Genomic DNA, 24,461 nt, shown 5'->3' with positions numbered 1-24,461 from the left:
AGTGGAAATAGGATAAAGGAGTGTGTGTGTACGAGTGTGAGTGTATATGTACGAGTGTGAGTGTATATGTACGAGTGTGAGTGTATATGTACGAGTGTGAGTGTATATGTACGAGTGTGAGTGTATATGTACGAGTGTGAGTGTATATGTACGAGTGTGTTTGTGTGTGTTATTTATGAGTTGGTCTATGTGTTAATGTATGCATTAGTCTTTGTGTTTGTCCCTGTGTTTGTGTGTGTTTATGAAATATATATATATATATATATATTTCCTTTACATTGGATAAGGCAGATGAAGTAAAATAAGAGGGGTGAATTTGGATGTGAGGAGAATAGTGATGGGCTTGAGTGGTATCGAGAGTAAAATGACAATACAATCAATGTTGATAATCAAAAGTGTGGTTGTTTTGGTGAAATCAACAACGGTTTTTGAAGGGTTGCTTTTAGAGGATGAGTGAAAAATAATAATAATAAAATATTACGAAAGTGAAATACTAAAAAAAGTTTCTAAAATGTTTTGGTACTCAAAAATAAACTCTCAAAAAGAAAGGAAGTAAAACCTTACAGTTCCTGTATCAGGTAGACCAAACCTCCTTTTGTCCAAAAATTATCGCTGGTCCGAGAGAGAGAGCGAGCTTAGGACTCGTCCACCTTTCTGGTGAGGTCCACTTCACGAAAGTTTGTCCGCAAGCCTCGTAGACCAGCCAAATATACTTGTGCTTTTGGCATGGAAGAGCTGTTGTCTCTCGCTGTCTGACAGGCGACCTCACGTGGCGAGTACAGCTGAGTCTCGTTGTCTCGTCTCATGTGGCTCAACATAGTCTGCACTGAATGTGTCACCTTCAAACGTATGTTCGCCTGTGAAGGAAGGACGGACATCTCGTGAGGACAAAACAACGAACCACCATGCAAAGACAATAATGGTATGCAATGTTCATGAAGTTTTGCAAAGCATTGTTTCAAATAGTCTTAAACATTGCTGTTTCTATCTTAAATGGCAGGTATCACAAGTCACTACAATTAAACCCATTATAATGACAAAGTACCTCAAGGTGTATGTGATATCAATATGTCTGCAGGCTGAGCTTATATTAAGGGTATTCATTAGTTTCACCCCAAAGGGGTTGCGAGACTATTGGAACGCCCACATCTGTCTTTTTGTCTTCATCTATATATTTTGACTTAAAATTTTAACGGAACAGCGTTTGTCTGTCCGTCACTCACAAACATCCACCAATCAGAGCTGAGAATCTGGTCATGTGACAGGAGGACAGCAGATCTCCACTCAGCATATCCAAGCCTGGCTCGGCCGTTGTTAGACTATCGGTCTTGTTTTTCTCTGAAACCGCTTGTCTGATCGATGTTAAACTTCAAACATAGGAGGGGCTCCCCATGGAGAATATTTTATTGATAACTTTGACATAGTAGGTCACATGATATTGTAGTCATGTTGGATTAAAGGAAAAAAAATTTGGACATCTTCGAAACCACTCAATGAAAAAATTTGAAACTTGGCATATGTCATCAACTCCCCAAGGGGTGACAGTTGATGACATATGGCAAGTTTCAAATTTTTTCATTGAGTGGTTTCGGAGATGTCCAATTTTTTTTGTATATGGTGGGAACGATGACATCATCGGTGAAGTGGTATTCCAGCCAATATTGCTTGAATCTACATCCTTATCTGAAAAATCTGAAACTTCATATATCTGATCGATGACTCGATGTAAGTGAAGAATTACATTGATGATATTGCAAAGAAGAAAATTCAACTTCGTCAATTTTGTACTCGATTTTTGCAGAGACAGCCATGTTTTCCTTTCGTAAGTTCCTGATTGGTTGTAAATGGCATGTGACCTTTCACAGCCAATCAGGGACTCAAACCAGGGACTTGGGCTGCCTATACAGAAATCGGTATGACATTCAATCAAGCACCTTCGCTGGTTAACCGTTTAATCTCCGATATAAAATTTGCGAGGTTAAAAAGTCAATCATAACCAGATTGGGTTATTCTCTGTTTTTGAAGTTTTGAGTTTGGTTTTTATCGAAGGTTGGCCTTCTGTGAGCAAAACATCGCAGATAATCATTCTATGCTGCACGACAAATCATTACTCCTATATGGCTCCATGCAGCGTTTGTTGTACACCGCTCCTTTCCTATGCCATCTCCAGGCATTGCAAATCGTCATTGCTGGGCACCGAAGGGGGCTCGGCAGTGACGCACGCTGAAAGAGAGTACTCAGTTTTCACTCTGGTTTCTTGTTGTACACCGCTCCTTTCCTATGCCATCTCCAGGCATTGCAAATCGTCATTGCCGGGCACCGAAGGGGGCTCGGCAGTGACGCACGCTGAAAGAGAGTACTCAGTTTTCACTCTGGTTTCTTGTTGTACACCGCTCCTTTCCTATGCCATCTCCAGGCATTGCAAATCGTCATTGCTGGGCACCGAAGGGGGCTCGGCAGTGACGCACGCTGAAAGAGAGTACTCAGTTTTCACTCTGGTTTCTTGTTGTACACCGCTCCTTTCCTATGCCATCTCCAGGCATTGCAAATCGTCATTGCCAGGCACCGAAGGGGGCTCGGCAGTGACGCACGCTGAAAGAGAGTACTCAGTTTTCACTCTGGTTGTTTTCTTGTTTTCTTGTTTGTTTGTCCGGGCGATATCTCAGCCATCCTTTGAGCTAGGAAGCTGAAATTTCGGCACAGTAGTGAGCAAGTCCTTTGTCAAAAACGGTATTTTTTTTTTTTGGATTAATCAATAAATTGAGGAGTTATTTAATTATTAGCGATTAATTAAGTACTTATTTAATTAATCAAATTTCCTTTCTCTTCTGACCATTAACTCAGGCACCTTTTGAGTTAGGAAGCTGATATTTGGACATGCCAATGACCAGGTGATTTGGCTGCAAAGGCTATTTTTGATTTATTAATTAATCAATTAATCGATTAATTATTTAATTATTTGATTAATGACAAAAAAATTTTTTTTTTTAAGTTACCGATTCTGATGAAATAGTGGTAGTTTATGTGTTCTCTGACCAAATTGATTAATAATTTAATTTTTTTATGATTATTATTTATTTATTTTCATTATTAATCATTTATTTATTTTCTTTCTCATTTGGCCAATATCTCAGGCACCTTTTGAGCTCGGAAGCTAATATTTGGACATGAGTGACCAAGTGATGTGGCTATCAAGGATATTTTTGATTTATTGATTAATCATTTCATCTATTAATTATTTATTGATTAATCGATTAATTATTTATTGAGTAATCAATTAATTATTTAATTTTTTATAAATGACTTATTTAATTAAATTTCTAAAAGATACATCTTCGGATGAAGCACTAGTGGTTTAGTTATGCGATTAGCCAATTGATTATGAAAATATTTTGTGATAATCTTTTATTGATTTTAATTATACAATTAATCAATCAATTAGTGTACACCTCTCCCTCCCAATGCAGCCTCAATGAGCTGCACTGCGGTATTGCCGGGCGCCGGAGGCGCCCCGGCAATGCCGCGCTGTAGGATATTTAATTATTTGGCATGGGGCGGTGTACTTTGAATGTATGTGTACTTGTATGACATTTCTTTATACTTGAGCGAGGAAACCGAATATGAGCTCATGCACTTGCCCGTGAAGTTTAAATGATGCACATGCAAAAATAAAACCAACTGGCACAAGCAAATTATTTCAGTACACACCGAAGCCCTGTTATAAGTATATTGTGTATATTATAAGCATACCAATTTGATGGCCTGGCGCCTCAGCTCCCACTCGTTCCACTCATACGACTTGTTGATGTTTGGCCCCAGGATATGGGTGTCGGTCTGTGTCGCAAAGTCACTCGTTGTGACGGTTTTCACAGAACAGGGTTTGTGTTCAAGACTCTGCGGGGGAATCACAACAATCCAGGTGTCACACAATGTGCAGAGCAAACACCCCGATAATTTGCTTCATGGGGATCACATCGTGTTGGGAAGCAATGACGCATTTCCCTGGCAATTTAGAAGCAATTTCGCTGAAATAAAATCATTTATTAGTTGTGAAAATCGAAGATTTTTCAAGTATATTGGTTGGTCTTGTGCATTATTCTGTGTCTGTCTGTCTGTCTGTACGTCAGTCGCCTACAGGTCACAATTTTAAACCGATCTTTACAAAACCTCACCAAATGGTGGACTTGGTCAGAAGGAAGAACCCTGTTTATTTCGAGGTCAAAAGGTCAACAACTTGTCAAATTTCTAAAATCAACAATTTTCATCTGATTGACTTGAAATTTGAAGAAGTTTGCATATCAGATCACTGAATTCAACCATCAATTATTTTTGAGGTCAACATCGGCCAAAAGGTCAACATTGAGCAAAGGTTAACAACTTATTTTAGGGATTTTACAAGTATCATGCCATGCACGACATATTTCTTGCTTATTTATTGTTCCTGTCCAACCATAACAGAAACAAGTACACATACATTCAAAGTACACCGCCCCATGCCAAATAATTAAATATGCTGCAGCGCGGCATTGCCGGGGCGCCTCCGGCGCCCGGCAATACCGCAGTGCAGCTCATTAAGGCTGCATTGGGAGGGAGAGGTGTACACTAATTGATTGATTAATTAAAATCAATAAAAGATTATCACAAAATATTTTCATAATCAATTGGCTAATCGCATAACTAAACCACTAGTGCTTCATCCGAAGATGTATCTTTTAGAAATTTAATTAAATAAGTCATTTATAAAAAATTAAATAATTAATTGATTACTCAATAAATAATTAATCGATTAATCAATAAATAATTAATAGATGAAATGATTAATCAATAAATCAAAAATAAGTCATTTATAAAAAATTAAATAATTAATTGATTACTCAATAAATAATTAATCGATTAATCAATAAATACTTAATAGATGAAATGATTAATCAATAAATCAAAAATATCCTTGATAGCCACATCACTTGGTCACTCATGTCCAAATATTAGCTTCCCAGCTCAAAAGGTGCCTGAGATATTGGCCAAATGAGAAAGAAAATAAATAAATGATTAATAATGAAAATAAATAAATAATAATCATAAAAAAATTAAATTATTAATCAATTTGGTCAGAGAACACATAAACTACCACTATTTCATCAGAATCTGTAACTTTAAAAAAAAATTTTTTTTTGTCATTAATCGAATAATTAAATAATTAATCGATTAATTGATTAATTAATAAATCAAAAATATCCTTTGCAGCCAAATCACCTGGTCATTGGCATGTCCAAATATCAGCTTCCTAACTCAAAAGGTGCCTGAGTTAATAATGGTCAGAAGAGAAATGAAATTTAATTAATTAAATAAGTACTTAATTAAACGCTAATAATTAAATAACTCCTCAATTAATTGATTATTCAAAAAACAAAAAATACCGTATTTGACAAAGGACTTGCTCACTACTGTGCCGAAATTTCAGCTTCCTAGCTCAAAGGATGGCTGAGATATCGTCCGGACAACCAAGAAAGAAAACAAACAAACAAGAAAACAAGTACACATACATTCAAAGTACACCGCCCCATGCCAAATAATTAAATATGCTGCAGCGCGGCATTGCCGGGGCGCCTCCGGCGCCCGGCAATACCGCAGTGCAGCTCATTGAGGCTGCATTGGGAGGGAGAGGTGTACACTAATTGATTGATTAATTGTATAATTAAAATCAATAAAAGATCACAAAATATTTTCATAATCAATTGGCTAATCGCATAACTAAACCAGTAGTGCTTCATCCGAAGATGTATCTTTTAGAAATTTAATTAAATAAGTCATTTATAAAAAAATTAAATAATTAATTAATTACTCAATAAATAATTAATCGATTAATCAATAAATACTTAATAGATGAAATGATTAATCAATAAATCAAAAATATCCTTGATAGCCACATCACTTGGTCACTCATGTCCAAATATTAGCTTCCCAGCTCAAAAGGTGCCTGAGATATTGGCCAAATGAGAAAGAAAATAAATAAATGATTAATAATGAAAATAAATAAATAATAATCATAAAAAAATTAAATTATTAATCAATTTGGTCAGAGAACACATAAACTACCACTATTTCATCAGAATCTGTAACTTTAAAAAAAAAAAATTTTTTGTCATTAATCGAATAATTAAATAATTAATCGATTAATTGATTAATTAATAAATCAAAAATATCCTTTGCAGCCAAATCACCTGGTCATCGGCATGTCCAAATGTCAGCTTCCTAACTCAAAAGGTGCCTGAGTTAATAATGGTCAGAAGAGAAATGAAATTTAATTAATTAAATAAGTACTTAATTAAACGCTAATAATTAAATAACTCCTCAATTAATTGATTATTCAAAAAACAAAAAATACCGTATTTGACAAAGGACTTGCTCACTACTGTGCCGAAATTTCAGCTTCCTAGCTCAAAGGATGGCTGAGATATCGCCCGGACAACCAAGAAAACAAGAAAGCAAGAAAGCAAGAAACCAGAGTGAAAACTGAGTACTCTCTTTCAGCGTGCGTCACTGCCGAGCCCCCTTTGGTGCCCGGCAATGACGATTTGCAATGCCTGGAGGTGGCATAGGAAAGGAGCGGTGTACAACAAACAAACAAGAAAGAAACCAGAGTGAAAACTGAGTACTCTCTTTCAGCGTGCGTCACTGCCGAGCCCCCTTTGGTGCCCGGCAATGACGATTTGCAATGCCTGGAGGTGGCATAGGAAAGGAGCGGTGTACAACAAACAAACAAGAAAGAAACCAGAGTGAAAACTGAGTACTCTCTTTCAGCGTGCGTCACTGCCGAGCCCCCTTTGGTGCCCGGCAATGACGATTTGCAATGCCTGGAGATGGCATAGGAAAGGAGCGGTGTACAACTATTAATAAATAATGATATAATCATTACTGTGATAACATTATAAAGCATTTTGGTTGACGAAATGTGCTTAATTGCTCTATGCTTGTGAGGTGGTATGACTCCATGGTCTCTCTGCTGCTGGTCTTGACTCCTGGTGCAACGACTGTGCTCTGTATAACGCATGCATACTAAATTGTTCATATTTTCAGACAATAGTTACGTTGTTCATGGGACAAAGTGCTCACATGGGCCGATTTCTAAGGCCAGCCTTAATTTTTTCATCCCCAATGTGCAAACCAAAAGTGCCTGCAATGGTCCCGTTGCCAAGTTATACTCTGTGTAGTGAGGTGTACAAGGCCATGTCAAACCCAGTGACAGATCTCAACCTTCCCCCGCAATCCTCTACTTGACCCACTATCCTCAATAAGGTTCTTCCTCAATGATATGCTTTTGTGAACTTACAGGGGTGAGAGCTCATGGGTCTGTTTATGGTATGCACTTGCTGAATATGGCAAGACCTTTTGCCATGTCAGCATTCAGAGGGCTTAATGCACAATTAGGGGGTACATGTATATATATTACGTATGCATACTGACAGATGGAGTTAAAATTGATAGATTAAAATTGAGAGCTGGGAGGATGATAAGAGAGAGAAATGTGCGTTTGAGGAGTGTGGAAAGAGTGGAGAAGTTTAAGATGTGGAGAAGAATGGAAGGAAGTTTAAGATGTGATAGGATTAAGGAGAGGTGAAGTAAGAGGCATGTAAGAGCATGTACTCTTTCCCACCACTGCCAAACTCTGGAACTCTTTACCTTCTCATGTCTTTCCAAACACCTTCCCCTTTTCAAAAACTCTTAGACTATTCTCCCTTTCTTCACTTTTTTTATCAATGCAGATCTATATTTAAAGCCCAGCCTCAATGAGGACTATAGTCCGTGACTGGAGCTTTCAACATACAAAAAAATAAGTGTATCAACAAAGTGCTGAGGGGAGGTCAAATTTCAACCATATTTGCACATACAGAATAAAGAGATGTCTTTTGTCAGCTTGTCTGTCCCATTATATAATGGTACGTGACCCATATCAGATTGTCTTGTACATATACCACTGAAGCAAAACGTGTACCAATAACTTGGGTTTGACACCAAATGAACAAACGATTCCTGAGAACACATTACAGTATGCTTGTACAGTACATGCAGCAATGGACATATCACCACATTACTTATTTACAGGGAAGTTCTGGTGCAAATCCAGTAGCCGAAGGAGCTCAGGAGAACGCCTCGCAGCATTAGCCACTGTGTGCACATGCAGGTCTGGGTTTGCTGCGAAAGCATGAGCCGCTTCTTTTGAGGAGAACACATACAGCTTCTCGTGATGTTTGAAAATCCCGATCTCTGGGTTTCCTGCAGGAGGTGAATATGCAAAGGGGGAGAGAGGCAGGACTCAACTACAGATGGAGACATGGCCAAAAACGTGTTTTTTGGATGCAGCACATAACTGCAGGTAGTTTCATTTGCTGGATGCAGTGCCCCATGTAGGTTATAGCAAGAATATATAATTTGTTCAGGTTTCCAGAAATAGCTCAGCGTATCTTCACCTAGGACAGACACGAAGACCTTCAAATTCCACCAACTAAGGCCAGCAGATGGGATGCCCCGTTTAACGCTCATCCAAGGGACGGCACACACATTGATTAATTGCCACACCAGCGAAACACCAGGATAACAGTTTATATCTCTGCCGAGATTTGAACCAAATGATAGACTTGGTCATTCTACTCTATAAATGATAGACTTGGTCATTCTACTTCTATAAATTATTCAGACCAGGTCATTCTACTCTGGACATGCTGCTTCTGCTGCCTCAACAACAGATGGAGGTCCTCAACACCAAACAGGAAATCAGAGATGTCTCCCTTGACATATCTCGTGCCTTCGATACAGTCTGGCACCCCGCTCTGCTCACTAAACTCTCCTCCTATGGTATCCATGGAAAATATCCACGCAGGGCTTGCGGACTTCCTTTCCGGTCACAGTCAACATGTGGCCCTGAATGGAATTCTCTCATCTCCCCTTCCTGTTCAGGCTGGAGTTCCTCAAGGTAGTGTTCTGGGCCCTGTGCTTTTTTTGGTCTTCATCAATGATCTTTCCGACTCTCTGGAAAATCCTCTCTATCTCTTTGCTGATGACTCCACTCTCTGCCGCTCCATATCTCAACCCTTAAATTGGCAGGCAGCAGCCTCTTCATTCTCTGCAGACCTGGACATAATCACAAACTGGTCAATCAAGTGGAACACGTCTTTCAATCCTGACAAATGTCACACTCTCACTATGTCTCTCCGAAAAGACCATATGGAACCCCCCCCCCACCCCCCCCCCACCCATATACTTTCTGAACAATCCTCTTGAATAAGTTCTGTCACTCAAGCTTTTGGGTCTCACTATCAGCCATGAAATTTCCTGGGAAAACCACATTTCCAAGCTGGCCTCCAAAGCCAGCCGCCGACTGGGCATCCTCTGTCGTGCGAAGTCCTTCCTTGGCATACCTGAGCTCCTCAACACATACAAGGCTTTCATCCGTAGCTCAATGGAATACTGCTCTCCCCTCTAGGCTAGTGCTCCTGTCTCACACCTAGCTCGGCTTCACGTCATAGAAACCAAAGCTTTCAGAATCATTGGAATCTCCCACGATGAAGCTGATTCTGAGGGCCTTTCACTCTCTCACCGCAGGCAGGTTGGTGGTCTTTCTGTCTTCTACCGACTCCTCTCTACCGCTCCCCCAGCTCTGTCTGTGCTGTGTACCCCAAATATTCCTGCAGGATGCACAAGAACTGCCAGCAACCCTCTTCTGGTGAAATTGCCAAAATCAAGACTCTCTGCTCACCTTCACTCTTTTATTCCTCTTTTTTCCCCGAGTCTGAAACAAACTCCCACACTCTCTTTAATCCCTCTCGTCCCTCCAGGTCTTTAAAACAGCTGTTCGGCAGGCTCCCTTGACATATCCCCCTTGCTCGTTATGCATCATTCTGATAATGCCTGGTGTTGGCTTAGCGGCTAGGGTGCCAGCTTAGGATCCTACCAGATCCTGGGTTCGAATCCCGGTCGATCGCTGAATTAACGCCAGGGGGGTTGACTCAGCCTGTACATACCTTCCGAGGTCGGCTAATTGAGTACCAGTTCACTGGTAATTCCCTGCTTGTCGTAAAAGGTGACAAAAAGGGTTGGCGGCAGGAAGGGCTTCCAGCCGTAAAACATTGCTGCAAAAATGGGACCAAAAAACAACAACAACCACGGTCCCCGAAAAAGGCCAACCCCCGCTTTGCGGGGAAAAATGGCCTCTAAAGGTGTTTTTTTTTTTGGTTTTTTTTAATACTATATATAACTGATAAACTCCTGAATTTGTGGACAATTCTGAAACTAATCTTCCCCCATCCAAAACCTTGATCTTTTCTACTCCCGTTAATACACCCCAAATCCACATCTTTCAATCTCCGACTTCATTCCTGAAATTCCTTGTCGTGTCAATTTGTTTTGTACCGTGTACCCCTTCCCTCCCTCTCCTCCCCACCAAGCCCTCTCCCTTCGAACAGATCTGTCGATGTCCCTGTTCTCTACTGTTGTGCTTGTGTGCTTCCCTCTCTCTCCCCATCTTGTCTCCCCCTCCCCTTTATTGTTTTATGTGTCCGTTTATGTTTTTTGTGTTTTTTGTGCTAATATGTGTTTGATGTGCTAGCTCCGAAACGAGCCTCGATCTTGTATACAAAAAAAAAGAAAAGAAAAAAAAGGACTGCTCAGAGGTAAGTGTGCATACCTCTAGTCTAGGCTATTCTGCCAGCCCACACATAGGTAGCAGCACAAGAAATGTTTGACCTTTCCTTCACAACTGACATGTGAGATTGATGATGTGCAGAGTGAAATTTAAACCAGGCAGAATGAGTGTGCTGTGCTAAAAGATCTCTATTTGAGTGCAGAAGATGAAGTGATAAAACCTGAGCTGGAATGCATCTGACTTCGGAACAGTATGTCCCAACCGAGGAAGATAAGAGAGGTGGCAATGGCATGAAGAGAAAACACTCATTTCAAGCAGACCTATCAATTAATTTGTACGTCATCATAATAGTCCGTGTCCATCTTTTCCCGGTGTCATGTGTATTCTCCAGTATTATCATGTGCAGCTGTGTGTGTTGATTAGTGACGATCATATAAGCAAGAAAAACAGACTTGTCAACCTGTCAAAACGAAGGTCCCTTTCAGTTTATTCGGGGGGTAGGGGGAGAGTGGAGGGGGAAGGAGAACGAAAATAAGGTTTAAAAAAATGAGAATTAAGGCTGAAGAAACATCTATATATATAAAACACAGTTTGTGTGTGTGTGTGGTGTGTGTGTGTGTGTGTGTGTGTGTGTGTGTGTGTGTGTGTGTGTGTGTAATGTTACCGATAGACTCCTAAACGGAGAGGCTCACGGTACTTGATATTTGCATAGACATAGCCATTGAGCCTGGGACGAACATGGCCGAGACCATATTTGACGAGATCCATATTTTTTATTCATATTTACCTCAGCGCATTTCAGCGAAGTACCCGCTAATCTCAGCGGTTCAGAGCAGCTCGCTGATTCGCTCAGAGACGATCACGTGATTTCCATTCCCGCCGCCAGACTGATTCGCTCAGAGCGATCACGTGATGTTCCATCCCGTCACACATCACACGTTTTTCAACCTTTTATGCGATCGTGTTTTGTATCGATTTTGTGCGATATGAATTAAATGTCTTTGAAACAGCTGTGAAACGTCTTTCCAGAACCCTTCAGTAACCGATTGGAGCAGTTTATTGCCGCACAAAACGAGATCCGCGAAGCGAGCGAGAGTGCTGACCAAGATGGCGACATGGCGGCTTCACTTTTCACGGAGTATGAGCGTTCTATATATTTTCAATTCAGTGCGCCCGTGATTTGTGGCATAGACATGACCATTGGGCCTTCACGGTGTAATTTGTGTGAGGCTTTTGTCCGAGTGAGCTTGAGCCGAGAGGGCGAATGTACGGGTTGGGAATGTACGGGTCTCCCTTCCCCCGCCTGGCAACGCTGGTACTGGAGGACGTCACAGGATCGGTGAGTCTCCAAAATCCGCTTCGTGCTGTTGCGAATATGCAGGACTATGTCCGATTGTTGTGCTGCTCTCCGACCATGAGAACTGCAACGTCATTGTTGACTGGCCATCCCCTTCCCTCCCCCTTCCCCCTCCCCCCTCCGTCCCCCCCTCCCTTCCCCCTCCACCCCTACCCCTCCCCTTCTCCCCTACCCCTCCCCTTCTCCCCTCCCCCTCCATTTTCCCCCTCCCCCTCCCTTTTCCCCCTCCCCCTCCCTCTCCCCCTCCCCCTCCCTTTCCCCCTCCCCTCCCCTCCCCTTCCCCCTCCCTTCCCCTCCACCATACCCCCTCCCCCTCCCTGCCCCCTCCACCCTACCCCCTCCCCTTCTCCCCTCCCCCTCCCTTCCCCCCCCCCACCCTTCTCCCCTCCCCCCTCTTCTCCCCTCCCCCCTCTTCTCCCCTCCCCCCCGTTCCCCTCCCCTCTCCCCCATCCCACCCCCTCCACCCTCCCATCCCTCACCCTCCCATCCCCCCCTCTTCCCTCTCCCCTCCCCCTTCCCCCCTCCCCCCTCTCCCCCCCTCTCCCCCTTCCCCCTCCCTCTCCCCCTTCCCCCTCCCCTCCCGCTCCCCCCTCCCTCCTCCCCTCCACCCCTCCCCCCTCCCTCCTCCCCTCCCACCCCTCCCCCCTCCCATCCCTCACCCTCATCCCTCACCCCTCTTCTCCCCTCTCCCCCTCCCACTCTTCTCCCTCCCCCCCCCCGTTCCCCTCCCCTCCCCTCCCCCCGCCCGCAATGCCGGGTACTTCTGCTCGTTCTAAATAAAGAAATCTTAATGTGATATGGTGGTTTATAAGAGGTTGTTCCCTCACAGGGAGGGTTATGTCATAGCTTGGGAAATTCTGTAACTAAGCATGGATGGAGAGAATTAAAACCGACCAGGCAGTAGTAACCGATCTCGTGCTGCCAGTGTGTAGACACAGAATCCACGATACTGGAATTCATCGTTCTTGAAGTTTTGGGTCGTGGATGGAAACATCCACTGCTGTTCCTCAAAATATTTGGGTTGCACTTGGTCTCCTGCATGATGTACAAGGAACAAGTGTTAAAAGTGGATAAATGGTCGACATTTGCCCAGAAACCATAACCCTTGTAGTTAGAACCTTGCTTTATTCATCTCGTGGTTAGACCCTTGCTCGTTACGCATCATTCTGATACTATATATAACTGATAAACTACTGAATTTGTGGACAAAATCAGCTACTGTAAAATTACAATTATCATGGCATATCTAAATAAATAAAAGCCCGGTGTATTTATTTCTCTGTCACACAGTAAGTGACGTCACATTCCCGAAGTAACATCACATATTTCTCTGAAAGGAAGCACACACAATATCAGTGTAAGAACTACTCACCATTTTGTTTCATCTCAGGAAAGGTGAATTTATGCAAAAACTTTTCCTACATACATTTGAATTTGGGTGATTGCATGAACCATTCCGGTTGTTTTCACAACTATAACGCTAGAAGTGAGATGCTAGTAATTTTTATTTGCAGTAAATATATATATATAAATAACTATATTTACATATACACACGCAAGCATTTTTACTCAGTCATTTGAATTCCGTTATCACTTTGATAATAAATATTTTATAAAATAATCACATTTTTGCTTTATGAAATATAAGTTACTCCACAATCCTGTGAGTTACAGTCGTGGCCAAAAATATTGGCACCCTTGCACTTTTCTCAAATAACTCACAATTTTCTCTAAAAAATAAGTTGAAATTGACAAAAGTATTTGGTCTCCACAATTCTTTATTTCACTGTTAATATTACAGAACCTTTGTTTTTGATTCAGAACTTGATATATTGTTACGTTTTTGGGGATAGGCGATGACATACCATAGTGGAGATAGGATTGTGTAGGGTAGCATGGACCACGTGCGAGTAGGAAATCAATCTCGATCTATGTAAGTAGAAAAACTGTGAGCTTAAGGTTGTTTATGTGTTCTTCACACGGGAGGCGGGGGGAGGGGGCGAGGCGGGGGGGGTTGAAGGTGAAGACATGCTAATTAGCTCTAGGGTTTAACGTTAATCTCCCCGGTGTGTGTATTGCTGCCCCCTGTGATTTCCCCTATGTTCTTACAATTAGCCCAGGCCTTCGCTCAAACTTGACTGACCTCTCCATACAGGTTGCTTCTGACAAACCAGATGTGATCTGCTTAACAGAAACTTTCCTCCTTCATGATGTCTCTGATGCCTTGGTATCTCTCCCAGGTTACTCCCTCCTCCGGTATGATAGACCTGAGCCTCGTCCTGGAGGTGGGGTTGCTATCTTTATAAAAAACTCTCTTCCTCACTCGCCCTCCACTGCCCTCTCTCCACCTCACCCCCAGGAATACCTTTGGCTACGGCTTCCCCTTCGCTCCCACCTTTTGTTCATATGTGTGTTGTACCGTCCACCAAACAGCGATGACTCCATCTACATCTCACTGTCTGATAATATGGACTGTAGTGAAATGATACCAAGGTGAACCCAGGGTGTGCTCGCTACAGAAGGGGCGTCTATAAGACCCGGGACAACCGGGGCGCGCGGACACTCCAGCGGAACTCACTGTGACATAGTCCTGTAGTTTGAATGGTATGTACGCCCCTAAATGCTGCGCTGACTGTCCTCTCTGTTGGACCTTTGCTATATTGAATCGACCATTGCTCATGAAATACTCTGATTTTAATGCCTGTTGCATGCATGTATTCTTACAGGATGTACTACAGATCTAAATGATATTAAACCTACCCAGAGGTCAAGTCGTGTCTGAGCTTGATTTTCACGACATTTAATATCATTTAGATCGCCGGAATGGCTGACCACAAGATGATCGTGGTACCGATTCTCGGAGCCGACCCTCAAGCTGAGGGATCAGCATCGGAGTTCACTCACTGGCTCAAAACGCTGGAGAATTACTTTGCTGCTCACGAAACAGAGCCCACCGCAGCGATGAAGCTGTCCGTGTTACAGTCGAAGGTCTATCACACCGTTTTCCGGAACATTTCTCGATTTGGGACGTACGCTACGGCTCTAGCCGAGCTGAAGCGCCTCTACGTAAAGACACGGAGCGCTGTGCCACGGCCGGCATCAACTCTCTCAGCGGCGACAGCAACCATCTTAATCGATCGATCGCTTCGCGCAGGAGTTGCGCTACCTGTTGGCAGACTGCGTGCAGGACGTCCGGACCCACGAGCAAGTGCAGGACGACTTGCTCCGAGATTCATTCATCTCCGGAATTAATTCTGGAGTCTTGCGGCTCCGGCTCCTGGAGGTCGCGGATCTGACATTTACAGAGGCACTACGGCTGGCACGCGTATACACAGATGCCCGAGAACAATCCACCGCATATGATCACCCACGAGTCGTGGCGGGGACCTCGCAACTCGCGCGACCGGAGAGGGCTACCGCCGAGGATACGGAGGAGGACCCGACCACTACGGCCGAGTCTCTGGGAGCTCCTGAAGCGGCCTCCGCTTCCGGCCTCACTGCTGCCGCCGCTGCCCGGCCACGGCCTGACCGGTATGCAAAATGTTATTTTTGCGGGAATCGGCAGCACCCTCGCTCTGAATGCCCGGCCCGGGAGGCTACATGCCACCTGTGCTCCACCAAGGGCCATTTTGCAAAGGTCTGCAGGAAGGCCGCTCGGGGCACGCGTCCCCGCGCGACCTTGAATGGGCTCATCGCGGAGCCAACGGATCGAGCGCTGGACGGGGCGCCTCACTCGGCTTTGAAGAGCCGCTCTCCTTCTCGCGGGCCTCTGGCTACACGCCCGACCTTGGTGAGATACACCGGGCCGCCGAAACAAATGGCGCGAACGCGACCGGCCACAGCGCGACCGACCTTGACTGGCGTTCGAACGCCTACTTCAAACAAGCGACATGCTCCTGCTTTGGAAACTCCTCTCAATGTGCGGCAAACGCAGCACGTGACTCGAGCCCCATCTGACGGCGGCTTTTACGAATTACATGCACCCACTTTGGCATATGAATCTGCAGACGGCAGAGATCTTTCTCACGTGACTCGAGCGCCATCTGGCGGCTGCTCTTACGACCTACACACACCCACTCTGGCAAATGAAACTGCTGATGAGCCAACTGACTTCAATGCTCCTGCTGAGGCCCAACCTGCCGACGCTGCCCGAAGGATTGCAGCCGGCGTGGGATCCACCCGCGAGGCGCGATCTTCTCGCCCGGCCGGTACAATACCTGCCGGGTCTGCCGGCCTTGCGCAGGCCATCATTCCGCTCACGGTCGCGGGCGTTTTTGCGCAAGCTTTGATTGACACGGGGTCCATGGATAGTTTTATCGATCAGCGACTCGTGCATCAACATGGGTGGCCGGTTCTCGGGACAACCCGCCGGATCTTCATGGCCTCTCAGGGACTTCGGTTGAGCACAAAAGGGGCGTGTCGATTGAAACTTGTGATAAAGGGACGCACGTTCCCGGACGTGTATCTCATGGTATTACCTGCTTTATGCGCTGACGTTCTGTTAGGACTTGATTTCCTTAAGCGGCATGGACGTTTGGAAATAGACTTCGGTGGGCCGGACACGCTCGCTGTGTGCGCCCTCGCTCAAATGGACATGGAGCCACTCTCACTGTTCCCCAACCTGACCACTGATTGTACCCCTGTAGCTGTCAAATCGCGGCGCTACTCTCGCGCGTGAGACGCGCAATTCATTGCGGAAGAAACGGCCCTGCTCTTAAAGGACGGTATTATAGAACACAGTAGGTCACCGTGGCGGGCCCAAGTCTTAGTGGTGCGGAGTGAGGCCCACCGCCGGCGCATGGTAATCGACTATTCGCAGACGATTAATCGTTTTACACAGCTGGATGCCTACCCCTTACCGGGGATGGACGCCCTGGTACGCCAGGTGGCCCTGTATTCCGTTTATAGCACTCTCGATCTGCGTAGTGCGTATCATCAAGTCCCCATCTCTAGGGCTGATCGCGTCTTTACAGCCTTTGAATCGGGTCAGCGGTTGTACCAGTTCACGCGACTTCCCTTTGGGGTAACTAACGGAGTCGCTTGTTTTCAGAGGGCTATGGATGACCTCGTTGCGAAGGAGAATTTGACCGATGTCTTTGTCTATCTGGACAATCTTACGGTTTGTGGGTATGACCAGGAGCATCACGACGCTAATCTGAAACGCTTCCTCGAGGTCGCGCGGAAATATCACCTAACCATGAATGCGGCTAAGTGTCGATACTCTCTACGCACGGTAGACCTTTTGGGGTACACCGTGACCCATGGCTCCGTCTCTCCGGATAAGGAGCGTCTGCGCCCTTTGCTCGATATGGCTCCGCCTAGCGATCGGGCTTCGCTGAAACGCGCTCTAGGGCTGTTCGCCCACTACTCAAAGTGGGTGCAAAATTTCTCCGTGAAGCTCCGCCCCCTCGTGGCCTGCGACACTTTCCCCATGGGCCCGGCCGCCCTGGCGGCCTTCGAGGGCCTTAAAGTCGACATCGCTGGCGCCGCTGTCGCGACGATTGACGAGAGTGCCTCTTTCGTTTTGGAGAGTGATGCCTCGGATCATGCGATAGCGGCGACTCTCTCCCAAGGAGGCCGCCCTGTGGCTTTCTTCTCGCGGACTCTCACCTCCGCCGAGCGGGGGCATTCGTATGTCGAAAAGGAAGCGTACGCGATCGTCGAATCAATTCGGCGATGGCGGCCGTATCTGCTTGGGCGGAGTTTCCAAATCGTCACGGACCAACAGAGTGTTGCGTTTATGTACGACACCTTACATGCTCAGCGCATTAAGAATGAGAAAATCACCCGTTGGCGAATCGAACTCGCCGACTTCTGCTACACCATCAAATACCGCCCGGGGAAGGATAACCTGGTCGCTGACGCCTTATCGAGGCCGGCTACTTGCGCGGGGGTTGTAACTTTGGAGGGGCTGCGCACTTTGCACGGCACTATGTGTCATCCCGGGGTAACGTGCTTCGCGCATTTTGTGCGCGAGGGCAATCTGCCGTACTCGATTGAGGACATCCGCCGCATCTGCCGTGATTGCGCGATCTGTGCGGAACTCAAACCGCGTTTTTATAACCCTCCTATGGGGACACTCGTTAGGGCTACTAGACCGTGGGAGCGCTTGGCGATGGACTTCAAAGGGCCGCTGGCAATGTTGAGCAACTCTCGCTATCTGCTCACTATCGTCGATGAATATTCCCGATTCCCCTTTGCTTACACGTGCGGGGATATGTCGGCTGCCACGGTTATTCGGTGCCTGCAGAATTTGTTTTCTATGTTCGGGTATCCGGCCTACGTGCATACCGATCGGGGTGCGGTGTTCCTGTCCCAGGAGGTGAGGGGCTACTTGCTCCAGCATAATGTCGCTTCGAGCTACACCACCCCGTACCGGCCCCAAGCGAATGGGCAGATCGAACGCTTTAATGGGATTATATGGAGGGCCGTCATGCTAAGCCTTCGGACCCTCGGCCGAGGCCTCGATAAATGGGCGTGGTCACTACCTGCCGCTCTAAACTCGATCCGGGCTCTCCTATGTACTGCCACCAACCAGACTCCTCACGAACGACTGTTCCACCACCCTAGAAGCTCCGGCAGTATCCAATCTTTACCCAGCTGGCTCGCTGAACCGGGGCCCGCCTATCTCAAACGAGCGGTTCGCGCTAGCAAGTACGACCCCCTTGTTGACAAGGTGCAGGTCCTCCAGGCTAATCCCGAGCATGCTCGCGTGTTAACGGCAGATGGCCGCGAGTCTACTGTCTCCGTACGCCATCTCGCCCCATGTGGGGACGACGACAGGGATATCGACGAACCCGTCTACGAGTCTATGGACTCTACCGAAGCTTCCCCTATGGAACTACCACCGTTACTCCCGTCGTCCCCCACTCCCGTGCCCGAAGGCGCAGGGGCGCCCCCTCCGACTCCCACCTCCGGCGGCTATTCCGACGTGGGGGACTCCGGGCTTGGGGACGCCGTGCCCGGTAGATTCCGAACACGAACTGGCAGGGAAGTTCGCCGCCCCGACCGCTACGGGTGGACCGACTGACGTGGATTGACGTGACCCATTCGTTTATTGCTGATGCTTGCTTGCAACCTGCCGAGCGGCAGTATAGTTCTGATGGCGGGGAGAATGTAGTGAAATTATACCAAGGTGAACCCAGGGTGTGCTCGCTACAGAAGGGGCGTCTATAAGACCCGGGACAACCGGGGCGCGCGGACACTCCAGCGGAACTCACTGTGACATAGTCCTGTAGTTTGAATGGTATGTACGCCCCTAAATGCTGCGCTGACTGTCCTCTCTGTTGGACCTTTGCTATATTGAATCGACCATTGCTCATGAAATACTCTGATTTTAATGCCTGTTGCATGCATGTATTCTTACAGGATGTACTACAGATCTAAATGATATTAAACCTACCCAGAGGTCAAGTCGTGTCTGAGCTTGATTTTCACGACATGGACCAACTTCTATCTACCCATCCCAACTCTCTCTTCCTCATATGTGGTGATTTCAATTGTCACCATGCCAGTTGGCTGGGTGTGGGTACCTCTCTCACCAGCCATGGCTCTTCAGCAAAGGACTTCTGCGACTCACTGGGACTGACACAATCTGTCAATTTCCCGACCCGGATCTCAGTCAACGGAGCATCTTCTCTTCTGGATTTGGTTATGACAAACTTCCCTGAAAATGTCTGCTGCTCTTCTTCTGCTCCAATCGGCTCATCTGATCATGTGCTTGTCAAAGTGGACATCTCTCTGACCATTCTCAGAGAGCCTCCTCAGCGTCGACGAGTCTGGCATTTCACTCAGGCCAACTGGCACGGTCTTCAAGCAGCCATCAATCATCTGGACTGGTCTCCCATCTCTACCGCCTCTGACATCAACTCATCCTGGGAATTCTTTCAAAGTAAATTGCTCTCTCTCATGCACAGATTTATAGCATCTCGTCTTCAGTTGTCATACCCTTCCTCCCGTCCATGGTACACGGAATCTTGTGGTGAGGCTGTTGCCCTGAAACAACTTGCTTTCGTCTCCTGGAAAGCAAATCCAACGGAAGGATATCTCATTTCCTTTCACAAAGCCCGAAACAAGTGTGTGTCCACCCTCAGGAGAGCCAGGAAACAATATCTCACCATTCTCAAGACCGAACTCTCTTATCTGTCTCCCTCTTCCAAATCCTGGTGGCGTCTGGTCAAATCTGTCTCTGGTGTTTGTTCCCCCTCCATCCCCTCCCTCACCTCAAACGGCTTAACAGCTGACTCCGCACGTGAAAAAGCTGAATGCCTCAACTCTGTGTTTGCCTCTAAATCTTGTGTCCCAAACCCATCCCTCTCTGTACCCACCGTACCCAGTCGTACCCAGCTGCTCCTGGACTGTGTCCTTTCCTCCTGACAAGGTGGAAAAGTTTCTGTCAACCCTCGACTCTGATTCTGCAACTGGTCCTGACGGCATCAGCCCACGGGTCCTAAAATCATGTTCTTCTGCTCTTTCACTCCCTCTTTCTGTTCTCTTCACCCTCTCTTTTGCTCAAGGTCATCTGCCATCTGCTTGGAAACCAGCCAACATCACCGCTTTGCACAAAAAAGGTGCAAAAACAGATCCCAGCAACTACAGACCAATCAGCCTTCTCCCAATTATCAGCAAAGTCATGGAATCCATCATTGCTTCAGATATTAAATCTTTCCTCTTCTCCAATGGCTTGATCTCTGATCATCAATTTGGTTTCAGACCTGGTCACTCTACTCTGAACATGCTGCTTCTGCTTTCTCAACAATGGATGGAGGTCCTCAACGCCAAACAGGAAATTAGAGCTGTCTCCCTTGACATTTCACGTGCCTTCGATACGGTCTGGCACCCTGCTCTGCTCACCAAACTCTCCTCCTTTGGTATCCATGGAAATCTCCACGCATGGCTGGCGGACTTCCTCTCTGGTCGTAGTCAACGTGTGGCCCTGAATGGGTTTCTCTCATCTCCTCTTCCTGTTCAGGCTGGAGTTCCACAAGGTAGTGTTCTGGGCCCTGTGCTTTTTCTGGTCTTCATCAATGCTCTCTCTGACTCTCTTGAAAATCCTCTCTATCTCTTTGCTGACGACTTTACTCTCTGTCGCTCCATTCCTCATCCCTCAGATCGGCAGTCTGCAGCCTCCTCACTCTCTGCAGACCTGGACAAAATCACAGACTGGTCAAACAAGTGGAACATGTCTTTCAATCCTGACAAATCTCACACTCTTACAATGTCTCTCCGAAAGGACCGACTGGACAACCCTCCCATCTACTTTCTCAACAATCCTCTCCAAGAAGTTCTGTCGCTCAAGCTTTTGGGTCTCACTATCTGCCATGATCTTTCTTGGGAAAACCACATTTCCAAGCTGGCCTCCAAAGCCAGTCGCCGACTGGGCATCCTCCGTCGTGTAAAGTCCTTCCTTGGCACACCTGAGCTCCTCACCACATACAAGGCTTTCATCCACAGCTCAATGGAATACTGTTCCCCCCTCTGGGCTGGTGCTCCTGCCTCACACCTTGCTCGGCTTCACGCTGTTGAGGCCAAAGCTTTCAGAATCATTGGAATCTCCTGCGATGTAGTCAACACCGAGGGCCTTTCACTCACTCACCGCAGGCAGGTTGGTGGTCTTTCTGTCTTCTACCGACTCCTCTCCGGCCTTGCTCCCCCAGCTCTCTCTGTGCTCTGTCCCCCCAATATTCCTTCAGGTCGCACAAGATCTGCCTGCAACCCTCTTATGGTTAAACTGCCAAAGTCTAGGCTCTCTGCTCACCTTCACTCTTTCATTCCCCTTTTCTCCCGCCTCTGGAACAAACTCCCCCACTCCCTTCAATCCCACTCCTCCCTCCAGGTCTTTAAAACAGCTGTTCACCACCATCTCTTATCTTCCCCCATCGAAAACCTTGATCTTTTCTACCCCCGGTAATTCACCCCAGAGTCCTTGCAGTGTTCATATGTTTTATTCCTCTCCCACCTCCCCCCAAGTCCTCCCGATGTCCCTGCTCTCAAATGTTGTGTTTGTGTCCTTCCCCCTCTTCCCCCTCTCTTTTGTGTCCTTCCCCCTCTCTCCCCATCTTGTCTGCCGCTCCCCTTCTTTTTTGTGTTTTGTGTGTCGGTTTGTCTTTTTGTGTGATTAATGTTAGCTCTTTCACGAGCCTCGATCTTGTATACAAAAACAAAAATAAATAAATAAAATAATAATTACTACAAAGCCGGCCATAAAAACAAGCGCTCCATTAACCAACAACAACAACAACAATAACTCCCGGCATAAATGCCGACAGAAACCTGAACATTTCCGATCGGGCAAAACCCCGCCCACCACCGCCGACAGGATCCGAACATTACGATCGAAAAATAAACCCCGCCTCAAAGGAATCATAATAGACAATTAACCCCACCCACCAACCGACTAAGGAAAAAGGTCCCACCCAGTGGAGGCGGAGAATCGGTGGGCGGTCAAGAGGGCCGTGAGGCCCCGCCCCCGAAGTGCATGATTTGTCGGGGTGATATCATCGAGAGACTTAAAGAACGGAGGAGGAAGAATATCTCTCTCTCTCTCTCTTGTTCTGGTTTTCGCATCGGTCTGTCACTTTTTGTCTCGGGTGGCTCTCGACTGCACCCATTGTTAAATGGTGGTTTGGAGTTGGCGTCACGTGGGTCCTTTTTCTACAAACTATTTTTCACACTTGAGAGTTATGTTGTTAGATGAGCAGTAAATTTACCTTTAAAACGATGTATAGGTTGTGTTTGTACTATTTTCGGTTTTTGATTAATTAGCGCATTTGAGAGGTCACATGACTCCTTCTTTGGCAAACTTACTGATCATGGTAACGTCTTAATTAAAAGTTGTTTCTCACATATGATAACATATTTGATGATCGGAACTCACCATCGAACTAATTATACTGATATCCGTGTTGAAATCCGATAAAAATTGGGCTTTTAATAAAGATTTGCATATGTGGATCGACCCTCGGAGATCATGGCGACAGGTGGTGGCTCGGATGGTTTTAATTTATGAATTGTGAGGAAATAACTGTTTTAAAACCCTTATTTAGGTGCAGGGTGGTAAAATATGTTATCCTATAAAGTTTCGTGCCGATTAACCTTGGGAGCTCAGAGGAGTAGGTTCACAAACAAACAAACGGACAGTTCGCTTATATATATGTACAGTATACGTATATATATATATATATATATATATATATATATATATATATATATATATATATATATATATATATAATATATATATATATATATATATATATATATATCTATCTATAATTCCAGTAATCTCTGTGTGTCTGTGACCGCTGTTTCTCGACAACCACGGGTCCGATCGAATTGAAACTTGCCACATATATTGCTGGGGACCTGAGGATGTGCCTTTTCAAGGTTTCATATTAATCGGAGAAGTAGTTACCGAGCTATGTCCAAAAAACGATTCAACCAATCAGAGAGCAGCGAGCTATCACGTGTGCCGACGTGGCGAACAGACTCTGCCTCGGACGGCACATTTGAGAGCGTATTCATTTATTTCACGTTGGCAAACTATGTTGGCGTTAAACTATGTTTTAAAACTAATTAAAACTAATTTGCGATTCATCGTAACTGCGATATGCGACCTTCCGGACAGTCAAATGAGGACGTCACTTCCGGACTTACGGACTCGCAAGCCGTTCGCTTTCCGTTCACGCAAGCCGTCGCTGGACCAAACCATTTCATGTAAATAGAGGGGGGGGATATAATTTTAGATATATATATAGTACGGCATGCCCTAGTATCTATAATTCCAGTAATCTCTGTGTGTGTGTGTGTGTGTGTGTGTTTGTCTGTGACCGCTGTTTCTCGACAACCACGGGTCCGATATACTTGAAACTTGCCAGGTATATTGCTGGGGACCCGAGGATGTGCCTTTTCAAGGTTTCATATTAATCGGAGAAGTAGTTACCGAGCTATGGCGATTTATTTACCAAACTCCGCAAGCCGTTCGCTTTGGACCAAACCATTTCATGTAAATAGAGGGGGGGGGGGATTGTCACCGTACTCGCAAGCCGTTCGCTTTCCGTTCACGCAAGCCGTTCGCTGGACCAAACCATTTCATGTAAATAGAGGGGGGGGATATAATTTTATGCTTATGCACGGGCACGTCCGGGCACGGGCACGGGCACGGGTACGGGCACGGGATATATAGTACGGGCATGCCCTAGTATCTATAATTCAGTAATCTCTGTATGTCTGTGTGTATGTCTGTGTGTCTGTGACCGCTGTTCTCGACAAACCACGGGTCCGATATACTTTAAACTTGCCAGGTATATTGCTGGGGACCTGAGGATGTGCCTTTTCAAGGTTTCATATTAATCGGACAAGTAGTTACCGAGCTATGTCCAAAAAACGATTCAACCAATCAGAGAGCAGCGAGCTATCATGTGTGCCGAACGTGCCGAACAGACTCTGCCTCGGACGGCACATTTG

The 24,461-nt window shown here is 45.9% G+C and overlaps 1 protein-coding gene across 1 annotated transcript in view; it reads right to left on the bottom strand.

The window, feature by feature from the left end:
• Positions 1 to 267: 267 nt before the first annotated feature.
• The window catches only part of LOC137420851 (uncharacterized), a 27,831-nt gene continuing 3,637 nt past the window's right edge, over positions 268 to 24,461 (bottom strand). Inside the window, exons 5-8 of the mRNA XM_078772696.1 lie at positions 12,891 to 13,031; positions 8,102 to 8,274; positions 3,751 to 3,894; positions 268 to 857 (exon numbers count right to left, since the gene is read on the bottom strand). Of these exons, the coding sequence (XP_078628822.1) occupies positions 636 to 857; positions 3,751 to 3,894; positions 8,102 to 8,274; positions 12,891 to 13,031 (680 nt within the window). The 3' untranslated portion in view covers positions 268 to 635. The remainder of the gene's footprint in view (positions 858 to 3,750; positions 3,895 to 8,101; positions 8,275 to 12,890; positions 13,032 to 24,461) is intronic.

Source organism: Myxine glutinosa, chromosome 2 (genome assembly GCF_964187855.1).
Source record: "Myxine glutinosa chromosome 2, kmMyxGlut1.1, whole genome shotgun sequence".
In the NCBI taxonomy this organism is placed as follows: Eukaryota; Metazoa; Chordata; class Myxini; order Myxiniformes; family Myxinidae; genus Myxine; species Myxine glutinosa.
The sequence above is the reverse complement of the archived record's forward strand: the minus strand, read 5'-3'. Positions and strand labels throughout refer to the sequence as shown.